Here is a 19,808-nt window from a genome sequence, read left to right on the forward strand (position 1 = left end):
CAGGACTTCAAACAGAAATTTGGGGACTTCATCTCTGTTTGGGAAGTGCTACTTTCTCAAAAATACTTTCGTTCTTGGTCACTTCTGAATTAGGATCATGAGTCAAGTGTTCAGAGAGTTTTTGGCTAGATTAGATACCCCCCCCCCAGTTTTTTTTTTATCTCCCACACTCTGTTACTCAAAGACTGTTAGCTCTCACTCCTAAATATATGTTCATTCATTTGTTTATAAATTAGCTACCATTGATATCTCAAGGCACAATTTACAAATACATTTAGGGTGAGTTTCAGCATTAGCTAGGATGAACGCAAGTCAACATTTACATAATCCTCTAGAGATTTTGAACTTTTTAGTCAACTTGCCAGACCTGATTGGATCATCACAATTTTATGTCATCATGTAAACCTAAAAGAGCAAATACTGAAGAATGATCAGCTTTGCCATTTGCTTCTTGCCTGAGCTCATTATTCATATTTTTTAAATGTATTTACTTACTATTTAAGAGGCAGAGAGAGACAGAGAGAAGAACTGTTATCCTCTAGTTCTCTCCCCTAATGCGTACAACAGCACTGAGTCAGGCTAAAGCCAGGAGCTGGCAGCTTGATTCACGTCTCCCATGTGGGTGACAGGAACCCAAGGGTTTGAGCCATCACTGCTGCCTCCCAGGATCTGCATTAGCAGGAAACTAGAGTCAGGAACTTCAGCCAGGAATCCAGCCCAGGCACTCTGATATGCAACGTGGGCATCTATCTTAACTAGCACCTTACCAGGCCAAATGCCTGTCCTCTGTTCATATATATATATATATATATATATATTTGACAGGCAGAGTGGATAGTGAGAGAGAGAGAGACAGAGAGAAAGGTCTTCCTTTTGGCATTGGTTCACCCTGCCGCCGCGGCCGGCGCGCTGTGGCCGGCGCACCGCACTGATCCGATGGCAGGAGCCAGGTGCTTCTCCTGGTCTCCCATGGGGTGCAGGGTCCAAGCACTTGGGCCATCCTCCACTGCACTCCTGGGCCATAGCAGAGAGCTGGTCTGGAAGAGGGGCAACCAGGACAGAATCCGGTGCCCTGACTGAGACTAGAACGCCGGGGTGCCGGCAACACAGGTGGAGGATTAGCCTATTGAGCCGTGGTGCCGGCCCACATATATATTTTTAAGTCTACCAGATTGTTAGCCTTTTTTCTAAAAATCTTTGTCTCATATCCATCTAGTTGGCTTAGCTAAATAAGAATTTTTTTAAGTTAAACAATGATTTTATTGCTTGAGTATGTAGACAAATTTATACCACGAGGACAGAGGCTGTGGATGACTCAATAGAAGAAACTCAATAAAATCCATCAGTCCTCCCAAGTCCTCTCAAACATCAGCTGCAAATGAACAGAGATGTGAGCCTTGGTCCAGGCTTCCAGGGTGTGGGAGGCCCTCTCCCCCAGGATCCTCACACACAGCTGGCCACATTAATGTCTGACACAAGCATTTCAAGAAAGCACTAGTGTATGTTAAATACATCAGCCTAATCTATTTTTGAAATTTCAAATAGTCTTACTTAATAGCTATAGTTCAAACTACATATTTTACTGATAAACATTATATTCAAATATCTTTGGAAGATGTTGAAAATTGTTCAGGAGCTGATGTTTAGCTTAGTGGTTAAGATGTAAGTTGGGGGCCGGCACTATAGTGTAGTGGGTAAAGCTGCCGCCTACAGTGCCTGCATCCCATATGGGCGCCAGTTGGAGACTTGGCTCCTCCTCTTCTGAACCGGCTCTCTGCTGTGGCCTTGGAGGGCAGTGGATGATGGCCCAAGTCCGTGGGCCCTGCACCCACATAGGAGATCTGGAAGAAGCTCCTGGCTTTGGATTGGTATAGCTCTAGCCATCACGGCCATCTGGGGCATGAACCAGCCGATGGAAGACCTCTCTCTATCTCTCTGCCTCTGTATCTCTGTAACTCTGCATTTCAAATACATAAAAAAAAAACCACTTTTTTTTAAAAAAGATATAAGATGTCAATATCCCATGTCAGAATACCTGAGTTCCATACCTGGCTCTGGCTTATTTTTTTTTTTTTTTTAAGATTTTTATTTACTTGAAAGGCGGAGTTACAGACAGAGGGACGCCAGTGCCACAGGTGGAGGTTTAGGCTGCTACGCCACAATGCTGGCCCCATGGCTCTGGCTCCTGACTCCAGCTTCCTGCTAATGCTGACTCTGGGTGGTGGCTCATGTAATTGCGTCCTTGCCACTCCTGCAGGAAATGTAGGTTGAGTTTCCTGACTCCTGGCTTCAGCCCTGTCCCAGCCCCAGCCACTGTGGGCATTTGGAGAATGAACCAGAGAATGGAAGTGCACTCTCTAAGTAAATGAAAAAAATTTTTTTTGAAATTGTTTACATTCTGCAGTGTAAAATGGTAAATTTCTAAGTTGTAGACATTGCACAGCTCAGTTTACTAACATGAACAATTAATGCTCAAAACAATTACATTTCTTTTTAAAAATGTTATTTTCCAACATTACTTCTAAATCAAAGAGGGAATAAAACCTGTAGCAAAAATAATTTAGGGAAAATATTTAAGATTTAATGTTAAGAGTAAATTACAGCCTGTGCAGCGGCTCACTAGGCTAATCCTCCACCTTGCGGTGCCGGCACACCGGGTTCTAGTCCCGGCTGGGGCGCCAGATTCTGTCCCGGTTGCCCCTCTTCCCGGCCAGCTCTCTGCTGTGGCCAGGGAGTGCAGTGGAGGATGGCCCAAGTACTTGGACCCTGCACCCCATGGGAGACCAGGAGAAGTACCTGGCTCCTGCCATCGGATCAGCACGGTGCGCTGGCTGCAGTGCGCTGGCCGCGGCAGCCATTGGAGGGTGAACCAACAGCAAAAGGAAGACCTTTCTCTCTGTCTCTCTCACTGTCCACTCTGCCTGTCAAAAAAGAAAAAAAGAGTAAAATACTTTTAATTTTTTGAATGTTAAATTGTAATAATATGCATAAAATTGACCATCAGCCATCTTAAGTGCACTGTTCAGTAGTGTTAAGTGCATTCAAACTGTTGTGCAGCCAATCTCCAGAACTGTTTTCATCTGAAACTCTCCATTTTAGCAATTGCCCACAGCCTCTCTCCCTGGTCAATTTCTTAGTTGAAAAATACAGACAGACAGTCTATCTTCTTCCTGCACCTTTCAACCTACGAGGATGCTTCAAAATGTACACGAAAAGTAGAATTAAAAGCTTATTTTCATGCAAGAAAATTTGAAACTAATGCATGTTTTTTTCCTAGTATGCATTTCCATGAACTTTTGGTAGATTCTTTGTATGTGTGATTTCAAGTTTTTTTAAAAAATAATTTATATATTTATTTATTTGAAAGGCAGAGGGACAGAGAAAGAGTTCTTTCACCTACTGGTTTACTCTCCAAGTGCCCACAACAGGGCTGAGCCAGGCAAAAGGCTGAAGCCTGAAACTCCATCCAGTTCTCCGTGAGAGAGAACTCTCCCAGGGAGTGCCACCTCCCTGGGTGTGCATTAGCAGGAAACTGGGATTGGAAGCAGAGCTGGAACTCAAACCTAGGCACTCCAATATGGGATGCAGTTGTCCCACGTGGCATCCTAACTGCTACACCAAATGACTGACCACCCCCCCAGCAATGTTTACCCCAAAATAAACCTATCTCTTAACTTCATTTTCTATGAACTTTTCGAAGTGCCCTAGTATAACACTGGGGGCACTGGATGACCATTGGCTGCATTTCTTCAGCTCCCGAGCATCGTGGCTTCTGGGAGTCCATTAAGCAACTGCCAGTTGGGCCCCAAAGCTGTGTGGCAACCTGTCTGTCAGGAAACTGGTTGATGTTGCAGCTACACCTGCCGCTTCCAGGCAGGCAGGGTTCCCAGCATGAAAGGAACATTGCTTGACTAACAGCTGCAAACCCTCCTCCCTTTGGGCTGTAAACCAAAGATTTTGAGGAAATCTAAAATAGCTCCTCATCAAGCATATATAGAAGCTCATAGCTGAATTCTTTCCTGGTGGGCTTGTGGGTCTTGCCATCTGGGCAGAGTGACACTAGGTGCAGTAATAGACCCTTTATGAAACATATTATCCCATGGAATGATTCCAACATCAGAATAGACCATTGCTTTCATTTCACAGTTAAGAATACTGAGATTGGAGAAGTTAATTAAGGTATTACTCCAACACTGTAATGAATGAGCAGGGAGAAGACAGACATGTGCCATGTGGGACCTGGTGACTTCTGCTGTTCGCTCTCTCTTGAACCTCCTGGCAAGCTCAGGGTGTGGTGCTATGAAAGAATATTCCAGTTAGGATGGGTCAAGTAAGCAAATACTGATTTCCATGCTTGCCCTGAAGAATCCCAGAACTACCAGTAATTTTTATTTATTCTTAAGAACATTGAGCTGGCCCCACGGCTCAGTAGGCTAATCCTCCACCTTGCGGCGCCAGTACACCGGGTTCTAGTCCGGTTGGGGCACCGGATTCTATCCCGGTTGCCCCTCTTCCAGGCCAGCTCTCTGCTGTGGCCAGGGAGTGCAGTGGAGGATGGCCCAAGTGCTTGGACCCTGCACCCCATGGGAGACCAGGAGAAGTACCTGGCTCCTGCCTTCGGATAGGCGCAGTGCGGCGGCCATTGGAGGGTGAACCAACGGCAAAGGAAGACCTTTCTCTCTGTCTCTCTCACTGTCCACTCTGCCTGTCAAAAAAAAAAAAAAAAAAAAAAACCTTGAAACAAATGTGGCAGAATGCTAAAAATGGTTAAGTCTTCAAATTAAAACAAGTTGTAAAGAGTCATAACTGGAAAAAAAACCTATTTATTCTATAAAAATCCTTTGAATTATGCTCTTAAATTTGGGCACTTGGTAATTAAAAAAAAATAAAAGAAAAGAAAACCTGTTTATCCGTGAGGGTCCCTGACTAAAAATCACTTTAGATCTAGAATAAAGGTTTAGACAAATCATGACTTGGCAATCATGGGGCCAGCTCTCCCATCTCCCAGGGTGGAGTGCCACTCATGCTGGGTGACCCAGCGTCATCACTGTCCCCTCCCCACACCCACCCTATGATGCATCAGAAACACATCTTGCTACATGGGAAAGCCTGCAGCAGCACACAGCGGAGTGCCCACCACCAGCTTGAGACACTGTGTTGCTGAACTGTGAACTGTGGGCACTGAGATCTAAACACAGTCTCTGGCCATGGGTGGAATATGTATGGGAGAAGGAAGCAAAAGACAAGACATTCCTAAAGCAGAGATTGCACTTCATCTAGGGTGTTGGAACGCATGATTTTGTAAAATTCTGTTAGTTTCTGGGGGTGAGTGGCAGGTGGTCTGAGGAAGACTATTCATAATGTAGGAGGGACTTTGTCCACTTATCTCAACACAAAAACCTTCAGATGCGGGTCCTATTGTATTCCTATTTGCTAATGAGAGTGAGACTCAGAGATAGGTCACCTGACAAGGATACACAGTTGAGTGCGGTTTGAATTTGGCAAAGTTGAAATTTTGGTTTACAGGGACAGTGAGCAGAATATCTAAAATCAGGACTGGTGGAGACAATCCAGGAGCGATTGTTGCCTGCCACGGTGATGCACCACTCTTCAGAGGCTGTAGGATCGCCACATTGCTCTGCAAAGCCCAAGGAGACACATGCACACCTTGTCTGGGTTGTAAGGTGTGTTTGGCGGGCTGGGGTCCTGGCTGGTTTTCCCATGCGGCAGGAGCAAATGCTACTTGGCGTAGCATGGGGACTCCGCAGTGACGGCAGCTGAGGAGTCCCAGGCAGGTGGAGGAGACCCGAGGCCATCACTGATTTCTTTTGCTTTGCCCTTGGGCAAAAGTGCACAGTAAGTTGCTTTTAAGAACAGAAACTTTTCTCCCACACTGGTTTTTCACTTAAGGGAGTTACCTACAGCTTGGGGGTCGTCTCTCTTCTGGATAGTCCCCTTTATCCGCCACCCCCCACCTCCCACTCCCTTATTCCTCTGAGCTCCATTTCAGGCACAGAGCAGCTGGTCTGGACAAGTTCCCATTCACAGGAAGGCTGGGGATGCAGTCAGGCGTACAAGAACAAAGGCCTGTTGCGCCGAGGGGTGGGGTCCAAGGGGTGCCACCGCTTCTGGTGTCTTCCCCCTCCCCCCGCCCCGCCCGGACCTGGCCAAGCCCATACAGGACCTGGTCAAGCAGAGCCAGCACCACAAGGGGGCGTGCTCCAGAAACAGACGGGAAGAGAAGCCGCGTGAAAGCAGCTCTGCACCTGGAGGGCAAATCACCGGGAGAACTTGAGTGGAAATCCGAGAATTGGGCTTTCTTGTAGTGTTTAAGTGTATACAGAGATTAAAGGCAGCATAATTGAAAAAAAAAAAAGGGTGTCCACTTTAAAAGTCCGCCTTCCACATCCCCCTTAGACTGGACGTGAAGACAGACCCGCCGACCTGTAAATCACAGGCATTGTCCCCAGATTGAAACGGCTTTTTTAGTACAGGTTCACTCACATCGAGCAAACACTCAAGTGAATGACCAAGTGAACAAGGTTTGCACATTCTTCCCCGGGGATCAATCAGCAATCTTTCCTTAAGCACACAGAAAGCACTGGAGCGGATCCGGCAGGTGCCAGGATCCCCAAGGAGAAAGACTGAGGGGTTTAGGCTGCAGTCGTCCCCTGCTCCCCAATCTGCAGTTTTGCCTTTTGTGATTTCAGCCCATGGTTTCAACTGTGATCGGAAGATACTAAATGGAAAATTTCATAGATAAATAATGAATAAATATCAAGTGATTTTTATTACAGTGTATTTTTGTAATTTCTCTATTATTCTCTTACTGCGCCTAATTTATAAATTAAACTTTATCACAGGTCTGTACATATAGGAAAACACATAGTACAATGCTGTACCATCCATGGATTCAGGCGATCACTGCGTGCCTTGGAACAGATAAGGGGTGTGGCTATACACAATTTGCTAAACAGAGAAATCTGCTAAGGTGCAAATAGAATCATGAAATGGAAACAGGACTTTTGTTTCTGCTTTCTAATTAGGAGGCCCTGAAACTTATGAATGAAGTTCAGGATCATTTGGAAGAAGAAGAAAGGCTATGCCAGGTGTCCTCGGCAGATTCCTGGGATGAATGCAGGTCTTGCCTGGAAAGCGACTGCATGAGATTCTATACAACCTGCCAACCCAGGTGGTCCTCTGTGAAAAACACGGTAAGGGGGGAATAGAGCTCAAGATTTCAGAGTGCCCAGTGCACCTGCTTCAGCTTACTTTTTAACTGAGTGTATGTTCATATGTAGACTAGGGGTGCTTGATCTGATATTGGCCTTTGCAGTCTCGAATTTAACACTAATGATTGTGTGCCATTGCCTGTGTACATACAATACGTCAGAACATTTGTTTTGCGTTCATTCCCCCCTTTTAATGTCACTACACATCTCTCAGCAATACCGTATTTCTGTCTTTTCTTATTCATGCTCACATTCCTGCAAGATTGTAAGCTCTTTGAGGGCAGGGATCGGATCTTACTTGTCTTCATTGAGCACTGTAGGTATCCAATAAACATGCTGAACTGTGTTTGGAATCATGCTGTCTCTGGTTTCCATCTGCTTTAATTTTTACCCCTGGAGGTCAAATATTTGAAGACATTTTCCCCCTCAATCTCTTCTTTCATGTACTTGCCTTCATTTTGTTTAAGATTTACTTATTTATTTGAAAGGCAGAGTGACAGAGAAAGAGGAAGACATATAGACATACACACACAGAGAGAGAGAGAGGGAGAAAGAAAGAGAGAGAGAGAGAGAGAGAGAGAGAGAAGGAATCTTTCATCTTCTGGTTCAACATCCAAATGACTGTACCAGCCCAAGATGGGCCAAGCTGAAGCCAGGAGCCTGGAACTCCATCCAGGTCTCCCATGTGGCTGGCAGGGCCCCAAGCACGTGGGTTGTCTTCCACTGCTTTGCCAGGTGCATTAGCAGGCAGCTGGATTAGAAGTAGAACTGGGGGGACTCCAATTGGTGCTCCAATGTGGGCTGGTGGCATCACAAGCAGTGGCTTAATCCACTGTACCACAACACCTGTCCCAGCATTTGGCCTCGTAAGTGTGTCTCTCACACACATGCACACATGTGCATATGTACCTACACACCTCTCCCCATCCTCTCCTGCCCCATCCACACGTATCCTACAGGCCTACCATGTTGTCTTTTTTGTCCCTTTGGTGATCTTCAGGGCAGAGGGAATCACAGAAGGGGGTGACCTGAGTAGGATGAGCTCTGCCCCCTAAAAGGCTCCAGCTGACCTGGATTTTTTTCTTCCCCCTCCAGGAACTAAGCTGAATTTTAAGTAGAGTGGAATTGCACTCTGTAGTAAAGCACACACTAATTAGACTATGCCCCTGGCTTGGCAGTGCCAAACTCAATTACAGGGAGGCACCCCTAGGATCATGAACGTGCCAAGTTAATTTGCCTCCACTGTTAATGGCATCTGCTCTATTTTTAGAGCCACTCTCTAATACACCAGAATATGGTGGAATTAGAACTGGCTGGAGGTCAGGAAATTTGGGGCCATTCCCTTAAGGATCAGTTGTATGACCTTATAAAATATTCATGGGGGATTTAACATTTGGGTTTTTGTGGATGGAGTCAAGTAAACAGAAGCTGGCAGAGGGAGAGACAATCTACCCAGACTAATTTCTGAGACAGGCATGGGTCTTCTAAAAATCCCTGGAGAATTATTTGCACAGTACAGGGATGATGTATACCAATTATATTCAACAGTTGATTACACCCAAAATATCCATGTCACAATCACATAAGGGAAATTATGATCTTCCTAGACTTACATGTCACACAGATGAAGTAGAGCATAGTGTGAATACTAGCAAATCTTCTAATGTGTGGTGCCCAGATTTCTGCAATTAGAAATTTATTCCTTTGACTATAGAAAAGGGGCTTCCTCACTGCTAATATATAAGCACCCCTATGTAGCCTATCAAGCTCTCTTGAGTATATATTATTCAGTGTACATGTGTTATTTTCTTCTCCATAGACTAGTCTCGTGAGAAAGAGAATATAGCCATTAATGACACCAAGATACTAACTCTACAAAGTAGTAATGATAATAGTAAAGAACTAAGTAAGACAGAAGTGAAAGACAAGAGGCTTCTTTCCAGTGTTCAGGCAATTTCCCTGATGCCCTGCAGGGAATGGCATTCCAACTGTCACCAGCTTATCAGGCTATAAGCTGTCAACTATATTGTGAATCTGACCTTTTGCAAAAAAAAAAAAAAAGTTGATTTGAAAGGCAGACAGGGTGAGAGAGAGACAGACAGATTTTCTATGCGTTGGTTTGCTCCCCAAATGCCTGCTACAACTAGGGCTAGGCCAGGCCAAACCCAGGATCGAACTCTGAGTCTCCTCCATGGGTGACAGGGGCCCAAGAACTTCCACTGCTTCCCAGGTGTGTTAGCAGGAATGTGGATCAGAAACGCATAGCTGGGACTTGAACCAGGCACTCCAATATGGGACGGAGGTGCCCTAAGCGGTGGCTTAACCTGCTGCACCACAGCACCTGCCCTGAATATCAGACCCTTTCAGGCCACTGGTGGGCAAACAAAAGCCAAGAGGAATTTCAGATGCTATATCCACAAAGTCAAAGCCAGTATAAGAGAGTTAATAAATTATTATCATAAAGTGAATCACCTTTTCCTAGCTTGCCCAGAAATGTTATTGATTTATAATAACTATGTAAGTTGACTTTAGAATTTGTAGTAAGCTGGAGACTGGTGTTGTAGTACAGTGTGTAAAGCTGCTGCCTGTGACACTGGCATCCCATAGGAGCAGTGGTTTGAGTCCCAGCTATGTCACTTCCCATCCAGCTCCAGCTAATGCACCTGGGAAGGCAGAAGATGGCCCAAGTGCTTGGGTCCCTACCACACAACTGGGAGACCTGATGAGTTCCTGGCTCTTAGCTTCAGCCTGGCTAGTGTGGCCAACTGGGGAGTGAACTAGCAGGTGGAAGATCTCTCTCCCTGTCACTCTCTTTCAAGTAAATAAATCCTTTTTTTTAAATAAAATAAAAATTGCAGTAAGAAATGGTCCAGAAAAAATTTAACTTTTATTCCATTTTCATCCTCTCTTCCACCCACAGATTGAACAGTTTTTCAGGAAGATATACCAATTTCTGTTTCCCTTCCACGAAGATAATGAAAAAGACCTCTCTGCCAGTGAAAAGTACATTGAGGAAGACGAACAGTTGGTCCAAATAGAGGGTGTGTTCAGCCAGCTGAGCGTGGATGTGAAATCTCTCTTTAACAGGAGTGTTTCAGTCTTCAAACAGATGCAGCAAGAATTTGATGAGGCTTTTCAATTATATTTCATGTCAGATACAGACCTCATTGAGCCTTACTTTTTTCCGGCTTTATCCAAAGAGCCAATGCAAAAAGCAGGTCTCGTGCAGAATTGGAACATCCCCGATTTCTTCCAGATGTTCCGTAATTTCAGTGTGTCTATTTATGAAAGTGTCAGTGGAGCCATCACGGAGACACTGACTGCAGTACAGGATTCACCAAAACAAGGCAAAGGCAAGTATTTTAGAAGGTTACTTTTACTTAGATGTCTATAATAACATCAAGTTTTGTTTAGCTTCAAAGACTCTAGACATTTCTGAGTCACTGTGCGGCATTTCTTGAAATGACAATTTATGTATAACCAGGTTTCAGGGCTTCTTTAAAGAAGCTTTTAAGTCTGCCAAACACCATCCCTCTTCCATCAGTGTTGAGAACTCTAGTGTGGCGCTCTCTCTTTCGAGCAATTTTCACAGCTGAAAAAGAAAATACTAATAGAGTGAGAGCTTGAAAACCCATTCTCTAATCTATCGGAGCTCCTTTGGATGTTCAAGGTCATTTTGTTTGAACACCATGGATTTTCTCTTTTTTAAAATGAGTCTAGAGTTTTTTTCAACTCCCAAATTGTGATGTAACCTCCTCTCACATTTAATATGGTCAAATTGAGTGCTCTTCAGAGCATGGCCCCCTCTGAACCACAACTGTAGTTCCTTCAATCATAAAATTTTTGCATGAAACCACAGAACACGCCCACAGACAAACCCAAAACTACAGAAAATGCGAATAGATAAGAAATTGCTTTCTATCAATGCTAATCGCGTTCTGCAATATTTGGTGTTGGGAGAATACTGCTGCTTTATGTTTGAAGGCAGGAGATGCCTCCTTCAGGCTCCCCTGGAGCCGCTTAGATGAAGCATGTCATACATGAGAGCTGCCAGGTGGGCCAAGTGCAGGACCTATGGTTCCTTGACCTTAGCTTTTATTGACCACTAGGCCAAGTGAAAGGCTGCTCCCCTTTGAGATGAAAAATAAATCAGGCTCCTTCTGGCTGATTGTTTTCCAATTACATCGCTGTAGCTGGCAACATCTCAATCAGATCCCAGAATCCCCATGGCATTGCGTGACTGGTCTTGATAGAAGAGGAGCTTACCTCACACCTCACAGAAACTGGAGCCAGGAAACAGTGCTTTACAGCCTTCCAGACCCATTGTTCCGTGGTTACAGGACAGCCATCGTTACTGGAATTTCTGGGTCCTGTAATTCTATTTCAGGGTCCTGTAAATCAGGTGTTTTGTCTCATATTCCACTCTAAGGTTCCAAATTCATCAAATATTCAGAAGCATCAGGGCTAGAGACCAAATACATCAATGCTGGACCGACATGGAGTCATTTCCCCCGATCCTATAAGTGGATGTAATTGTCTTGAAATATTGATTCAGCATGTGTGCATTAGAACAGGGTGCCTCCTCCTTCACATTTTGTAGCAACCTTACTCATGTGTTGCTGCATTCAAATGTGCGCCGGACAGCAGTGATTCAGACACATCAAAATCTCAATTTCCCAGCCATGACAACTCCCACCCTCTGACTACGAAAGTGGGTTCCCACCATTTACCTGAAGTCCCACCTCCCTCACACACCTGGGACCAGCCCCTCTGCTCTCAGCTGCTCCTGCACCCCTGTCCCTCTGTAACACCTGGATATTCAGGATCCCTATAAATGCAATTTTTTAAAAGCCCATGTTACCCTATTATGCTCTTCTTTCTACAATATTCTTGCCTATCCAGACAATACACAGCAAACTCAACAGAGATATTCTCTTCCCAGGTGAGCAAACGTGTACTATTTATGAAGAGACATACAGGGCTATGGGACATTTGCAGGTGGTTTCCATCACTTTTCTGGACAGGTGGTAGGTGAAGAATAAGCCTATTGCCCCTAGAAAATCTGCCTATCGAGTTGAGCTTTGCCTTATGGTAGGTAGAACAATGCTGTCCTGATATATCCTCCCACATTCCCACATTCCCAGAACCTGTGAATTTGTGTTATGTGGCAAAGAGATATTAAGGTTGCTGATTCACTTATTTTTATAATAGGGAGATGATTCTGGACTATCAAGGTGGGTTCGTTGTAAACACAAGGGTCTTAAAAGTGCAAAAAGGAGGAAGAACAACATTAACAGAGCTGGCAGCATGAGGACCTGGCCCTGCTTTGCTGGCTCAGCCACTAGTCCATAATGCAGGTCTTCAGAAGCTGGACACATGCAGTAGATCCTCCCCTAGAGCCTGCACAGGAAAGCAACTCTGCTGGCATCTGGATGTGAGCCCAGGGAGATCCACTTCAGTCCTTGGACATGGAAAAACATACAATAGTGAATCTGTTGTCTTGGACCACTAAATTTGTGGTAACTTGTTAAAGCAGTCCTATGAAACTAATAGACACCTCTTGTTGATGACAATGGCCTACATGTGCTGGCAGCCTTCATAGTTATGCTTAGTTGGTTAGGATCATCCTAAAAGCCAAAGTCAGAATCCATACCCCAGTTCCTGAATTTATCAAAAGAGGACACAATAGCTCTTGCAACGATCTTCACTCGATCTTCACTTATCTTATAAATCCCTAGTCAGAACAGAGGAGATCATGATCTACTGTAGCTTGACACTGCATAGAGGACTGGATGTGGTCTAATTCTGCCTTAGGGAATGTGTCTCCACCCTAATTTGCTCATGGAGGAGAGGCTGAGACAAGAATGGATGATTTGTCAGTGATGGCACTGGAAGTAGCTGCTGCCTAGAAAGATATTGTCCCAGCTTGACTGGGGTCATGGATGATGCCATGGGTGCAAAATGGAGAACGGTTGTTTCAGGGACCTGGGATTTGCCATCTCTAATGTGTGCACCACGATGTTAATCTAGATGCTGGGAATGAGACCATGATTATGACACAGTTCCTCACTTCCAGGAGCTCAGTCCAGAGAAAGGCAGACAGATAGGTGGACATTTGCACCACCATATCTATTATAGGTGAAGGGGCAGAAGAAGGTTCAGAAGAATGATGAGATTAAGATGCCAAGGTCAAGTCCCTCCCCCCAGGAGGCTAGAAGTCTAAGGAAGAAGAGAAGCAAGCAAGCACCACTACCACATAGAGCAGGGGTATCTTCTACAGTGGGCCGCCTCACAGTAGGTTTTGGGGGCAGAGAGGATGCAGGAAGGCAGCTGGGAGGAAATGACTTTCTGGTTACCAAAGAGATGGTTGCCTTACACAATAGACAATCTAGCAATGCTGCACAGGCTTTTAAACTGTGAGATTCACAATTTGCCTCAAAGTAAGATGCTTCCTTGTACAATATTGAAGACTTAATAGCGAATAACATCAGATTATGATGTTGATGAACTTGTCCTAATGTCAAATGGTCTATTAGGAACTGCCAGTTTTCCATTGGACAGACTTCTTGGATATCAATGTTTTTATATGGATGGTTAACTGTCCTAGAATAGTTTCTCAAAATTTAATCCACTTTAAGTATTTTTCTAAATCTTTGATCCACTTTTCGTGGCATTATATACATTTCATGTGTATGTGTGTGTTTGTGTGTGTACACATACATGCAATACACAAGAAAATGGTACTGTAATAAAATAAATACCCAGCACCCAGTTTAAGAAACAGACTTTCCAATACCTTTGGACTTCCAATATATTTCAACTACAGTTTATAATTTTTAAATAATTGTTAAAGACATTCTTGGTAGAAGTCCAAAGAAAAAGAGGCTTATGTCACCTATTTACTTAATATTGCCAGGAATTTGATTAAAAAAAAGACATACAAGCTTTAAAATAATCCAAATATACAGAGGAACAACATAAATGAAAGCTTCGCTCTCACTGCATTAAGTCTCTCTTCCAAAAGACAGTTACTACTAATTCCTCATGAAACCTTCTAGAAAATAAAATTGCACACAGTAACGTAATGTGTGCATATACAAACAATAGATCTCTAGGAATGAGATTCCTCCACTGAAGAATATAGGCAACAGTTAATAGACGTCAAATTGCCCTAGCAAACATTTGGACCAGCATCACTCCCGTGCTTGAATATGGGAAAACACTTTGAAGGCACTGGTAAGCCAAAGGAACAACATCCTCTCTGTCTCTTTAAAGCAAACTCTAAGGACACTAATGTGTAAATTGCACATTCCCTGCAGACCCTGGCCACGGGCGCCTGGCTTCAAAGATGTTACCTGAGCAGGACAGACAACCATGTGGGGAACTGAGCCAGGACTTGTCGGGATGTTTCAGATTTCACCAAAGATGCCAGAAGTGTCAAGATTACTTAGCCAAAGGTAAAAATAATTTGTATTCTCTTAGTATTCCGGTCAGAGGTCAAAGTCTCACTTTCATAAGCATTGTGGATTCATTTGCTTTCCTTCAGGTACTTTTTTGCATGCTCATTTTCATCTGGAAGTGCTCAGTAAAGGTTTATAGATTTTTATTACTCCAAAGTATATCAACTAATCCTTCCACTTTTTTTTTTTCATTTATCTGATTGTTCCTGGGAAATTTTTATGGCTAAGGACCAAATTTTTTTAATGACAAAAAAAACAAAATGAATATATGCACAAAAGAGAAACAGTGAACAAAATAGGGCAACTCTTTCTGCAAAGAATATGAAAACCCACAAATCAAGGAGAACTTCCCATTGAGCACACAAAGTTTTAGTCAAGTGAGATTTTAAAAGAGTGGCATGAGCTCTTTCCAGTTGGTAGATTAATCAACTAGTTAATGACTGCTTCCCAAACCCTAGGAAGCTTCCCCACCCCCACCTCCTGCCCTGGCTGTGGCTAACAGTAAAGGGAAATCCTTCTCCCTTTCCTTGTCCCTCCCCAAGTCCCAGTCCTTTCCTCCTCTCAGCCCACTGGGGCCACACTGCAGGCATTTAGCCTGGTGGTTAAGGCACCAGTTGGCCCACCCACATCCCATATCAGAATACCTGGGTTCAAGTCCAGTTCTTATTCCACCCCCCTGCTGATACACACCCTAGAAGGCAGCAGGTGATGGCTCATGTACTTGAGTCACTGCCCCTCATGTGGGAGACCTGGACTGAGCTCCTGACTCTTGGCACTGTTGTGGGCATTTGGGGAGTAAATCAGTAACTGGGATCAGGTTCTTTTCCTTGCTCAAGTAGGTAATTTTTAAAGATTATTTACTTTCCTTTTTTTTTTTTTTTAACAAGCAATGGAGAAGCTTTTGATTCCTACATTTCCGTATTTTATCTCACTAAAGCTCTCAGGGAAAGAAAATGTAAAAATATGGTTAATGGCTTAGAGCAGAAGGTTGGACAATGTAGTAAGAGCAAGACAAATTAAAACCAATAAATTAACCTAGCACACCAGCTTGTGACTTTGGGCAACTCATTTTCACTGTCTAGGCCTCAGTCTAGTCATCTGTAAGTAAAGGACCAAAGATGCTCTTTGAGATCTAACAAAATTATTCTATGAAGAAACCTCAGAGAAGGCTAACATAATTATGAAAAATGCAAATAGAGATAGATAAACAGAGAGCTTTTTTCCAAAGAAGATTTTTTTTCTTTGAAAGGCAGAGTTAGAGAGAGAGAGAGAAAATGAGCAAGAGTGAGATCTTCTGTCCATTGGTTCAGTCCCCAGATGGCTCAAACAGGCAGGGCTGGGAAAGCCCAAAGCCAGGAGCCTGAAATTCCATCCAGGTCTCCCACATGGGTGCAGGGGCCCAAGCACTTGGGCCATCTTCTGCTGCTGTCCCAGGCACACTAGCAGGGAGCTGGAAAGGAAGTAAAGCAGTCAGGACTTGAACCAGTGCCCACACGGGATGCTGGCATCGCAGACTGCAGTTAACCCACTCTGCCACAACGCCAGGCCCCAAAACAAGAGATCTTCTATCTGTCAGTTCATTCCACAGATGCCTTAAGCAGCTGGGACTGGTCCAGTTGAAGTCAAGGGCCTGGAATTCCATTCGGGTCTCCCACGTGAGTGGCAAGCCATTGCTGCTGCCTCCCAGAGTACACATTCAACGGAAGTCAGGTGGAGGCAGAACTTGAACTGAGCAAATCTTGAACTTGAAATTACATCAATTTTGGGGTAGTTACTAACTCTTTGTAGAGAAGCACTCCCTTTCTTTCATTTCAATACAGTAGCCACCAGCTTGGCCTCCTGTTGCTGAGTTCTCAGACTGATGGGGCTTGGAAGCGGACAGGAGAAATGTTCACCAGGCTACAGCACAAGAATGGCTGTCTTCCTCTTCCACTTCATACAGGCTGTATTTACAGACAGAGAAAAGGAAGTGATGTACAGGAGCAACCTGATGAGCTGCAGTCAGCCTTTGTTTTACGTGGGCATGGTGTGCTGCGGCATCTTCCTATAGGGACTGGGTGTAGTTGACTCAGAGTCAACCACTGTGACTGGCTGAGACTCAGGTGCTTACTCTATGGAGCCTGCACTGTGACATAGTGGGCTAAGCCTCTGCCCATGGTGCCAGCATCCCATATGGGCTCCGGTTCATGTTCAGGCTGCTTCTATTTCAGCTCTCTGCTATGGCCTGGGAAAGCAGTGGAAGATGGCCCAAGTGCTTGGGCCCCTACACCCACGTGGGAGACCAGGAGAAACCTCCTGGGCCCTGGCCTCAGATTGGCCCAGCTCCAACTGTTGCGGCCATCTGGGAAGAGAACCAGTGGATGGACAATATCTCTCTCTCCCCTCGGTCTGTAACTCTGCCTCTCAAATAAATCATTCTTAACAGAGAATAATCCTTGATACTCTCTAACTAAGTCAGGTTACAATTTGTTTACACATCAAGCTAAAGTATAGCTCACTGTTGAGGCTGCTTTGGACCAACTGCTGTCACTCATGTATAGAGAGATGTAGGCCAAAATTATTTCAGTTCATCATAATAAATATTCCTAAAACATCACTAATCATTTTTCACTATTTATTATACATTTCTGGTCTCAATTTTAAGTGGAATTACTGTAAATAATTCTCTTCCTCATTTTCCATATCAATTCCCAGCACTGAACACATGAAGGGATTTAAAAATGTTTGTAGAAAAAAAAGGGAACCAAAAGATAAGCTAATTTTTTGTGCAAAAAGACTTGCAATTCGTGCATATTTTTCATAAAATGAATTTCCATGACTTTTTTGAAGATTCATATGTGTGGTTCTCAAAAATTTTGATCCCAAGTAATCTCATTGTCTATCCATCTTTCTTTCTTTCTTTTTTTTTTTTTTTAAGATTTATTGATTTACAGCTGGCGCCACAGCTCAATATGTTAATCCTCCGCCTGCGGCGCCGGCACCCCGGGTTCTAGTCCCGGTGAGGGTGCCAGATTCTGTCCTGGTTGCTCCTCTTCCAGTCCAGCTCTCTGCTGTGGCCCGGGAGTGCAGTGGAGGATGGCCAAGTCCTTGGGCCCTGAACCCCATGGGAGACCAGGAGAAGCACCTGGCTCCTGGCTTCGGATCAGCGCAGCGTGCCGGCCGCAGCGGCTGTTGTGGGGTGAACCAACGGCAAAAGGAAGACCTTTCTCTCTGCCTCTCTCTCTCACTGTCCACTTTGTCTGTCAAAAAAAAAAAAAAATTTATTGATTTACTTGAAAGGCAGAGTTGGATAGGGAGAGAGAGAGACAGATAGGTCTTTCATCGGCTGGTTCACTCCTCAAATGGCCACATGGCCAGAGCTGAGCCGATCCAAAGCTAGGAGACAAGAGCTTCTTCTGGGTCTCCCAAGTAAGTGTAGGGGCCCAAGCACTTGGGCAATCCTCCACTGCATCAGAAGTAGAGCAGCCAGCGCCGCGGCTCACTAGGCTAATCCTCCGCCTTGCGGCGCTGGCACACCGAGTTCTAGTCCCGGTCGGGGCACCGGATTCTGTCCCGGTTGCCCCTCTTCCAGACCAGCTCTCTGCTATGGCCTGGGAGTGCAGTGGAGGATGGCACAAGTACTTGGGCCCTGCACCCCAAGGGAGACCAGGACAAGTACCTGGCTCCTGCCATCGGATCAGTACGGTGTGCTGGCCGCAGCGCGCCGGCCGCGGCGGCCATTGGAGGGTGAACCAACGGCAAAAGGAAGACCTTTCTCTCTGTCTCTCTCACTGTCCACTCTGCCTGTCAAAAAAAAAAAAAAAAAAGGAAGTAGAGCAGCCGGGACTAGAACCAATGCTTATATGGGATGCTGGTGCCAAAGACAGATGCTTAACCTACTACGCCACAGTGCCAGCCCCTCTACGCATCTTTTTAATGAACTTTTCGATGTACTCTTATATGTATCCAAACTCAAAATATGAATCCAAAATAGAAGTTCCCTTTTGAGAGGATGAAATGAGGTAATGTCGAAGGGACACATTAAGGGCTTCGTCTGGGTAATTTTTGTTCCTAATATAGGTGATAGGTGATAGGTACATAGGGTTTACAGCAAGAAGTTCTATCTGCAGCCTGGTTTCTGTGATATAAAATCATATAATTAACAACTAAACCAGAACATATTTGAAACTAATGTAGGTAATACTAATAACTGCTTTAGACACCGGGCATAAAGTGCATCTCTCATAGGCAAAGGGGAACATAGAAATAAGGGCTGGGACTGCGGCCCATGTCACTCCGCTCCAAGTCTCACGGACCTTTCCTTGACCGTGCTTTCCTCTCTGCCAGACTGTCCTGATGTACCTGAACTACACACAGAATTGGAGGAGGCCCTCAAATTGGTCAACGTATCCAATGAGCAATATGCCCAGATCCTGCGGATGGCCCAATATCATGTGGAGGACACCATGTATCTCATGGAGAAGATGAGAGCCCAATTCAGCTGGGTGTCTGACCTGGCAAACCAGACCACACCAACTGAGAATGCCTTCAACTCAACAAAGGTAATGGCCACACCCAAGAGCAGATGGAGACCCCATGTACATGTTTCATCTTCCCGTGAACTTACATAGTAATTGCATCTGAATTTGAAAAATCAGCTAGAGAGGAATATTCGTATTTCCATTGTGATTGTATTCAGGCTGACTTGATGTAATGTAGTTCACGGTATTAAGAAAACAAGAAGCTCTACAAAGAAAATCAACTTAAAATACCAAGTATTTTCTAATTCAGAGATGGCTAATTTTGTTTAGCAAAATTTTTTCATCATATGTGTAGAATGCATATTATTTAAAAACTATGTATTGATTTCAAAACTTTTTTGCACAAAAATTAACTATTTTGAGTTTGAAAATTTTGTTTTTTGGAAAGGCAGAATGAGAGAAAGGAAGAGACAGAGTGGAAGAGATCATCCATCTGCTAGTTCACTACCCAGATGGAGCTGAACCAGGACAAAGCCCAGAGCCTGGAATTCCATTTGGGTCTCCTACGTGAGTGGCAAGGGACCAAGCACTTGGCCCATCTTCTGTTGCTTTCCCAAGCACATTAGCAGGGAGCTGGACTGGAAGTGGAGCAGCTG

At 44.5% G+C, this 19,808-nt stretch overlaps 1 protein-coding gene across 3 annotated transcripts in view; it reads left to right on the forward strand.

The window, feature by feature from the left end:
- CLUL1 (clusterin like 1) overlaps window positions 1-19,808 on the forward strand; it is a 32,562-nt gene that overhangs the window by 2,694 nt on the left and 10,060 nt on the right. For all 3 annotated transcript variants that reach the window (XM_070050405.1, XM_070050404.1, XM_008261126.4), the window contains exons 4-7: window positions 7,047-7,214; window positions 10,153-10,585; window positions 14,552-14,689; window positions 19,019-19,233. In XM_070050405.1, the coding sequence (XP_069906506.1) occupies window positions 7,047-7,214; window positions 10,153-10,585; window positions 14,552-14,689; window positions 19,019-19,233 (954 nt within the window). The remainder of the gene's footprint in view (window positions 1-7,046; window positions 7,215-10,152; window positions 10,586-14,551; window positions 14,690-19,018; window positions 19,234-19,808) is intronic.

The sequence above is a fragment of the Oryctolagus cuniculus genome, chromosome 10 (genome assembly GCF_964237555.1).
Source record: "Oryctolagus cuniculus chromosome 10, mOryCun1.1, whole genome shotgun sequence".
Classification (NCBI taxonomy): domain Eukaryota; kingdom Metazoa; phylum Chordata; class Mammalia; order Lagomorpha; family Leporidae; genus Oryctolagus; species Oryctolagus cuniculus.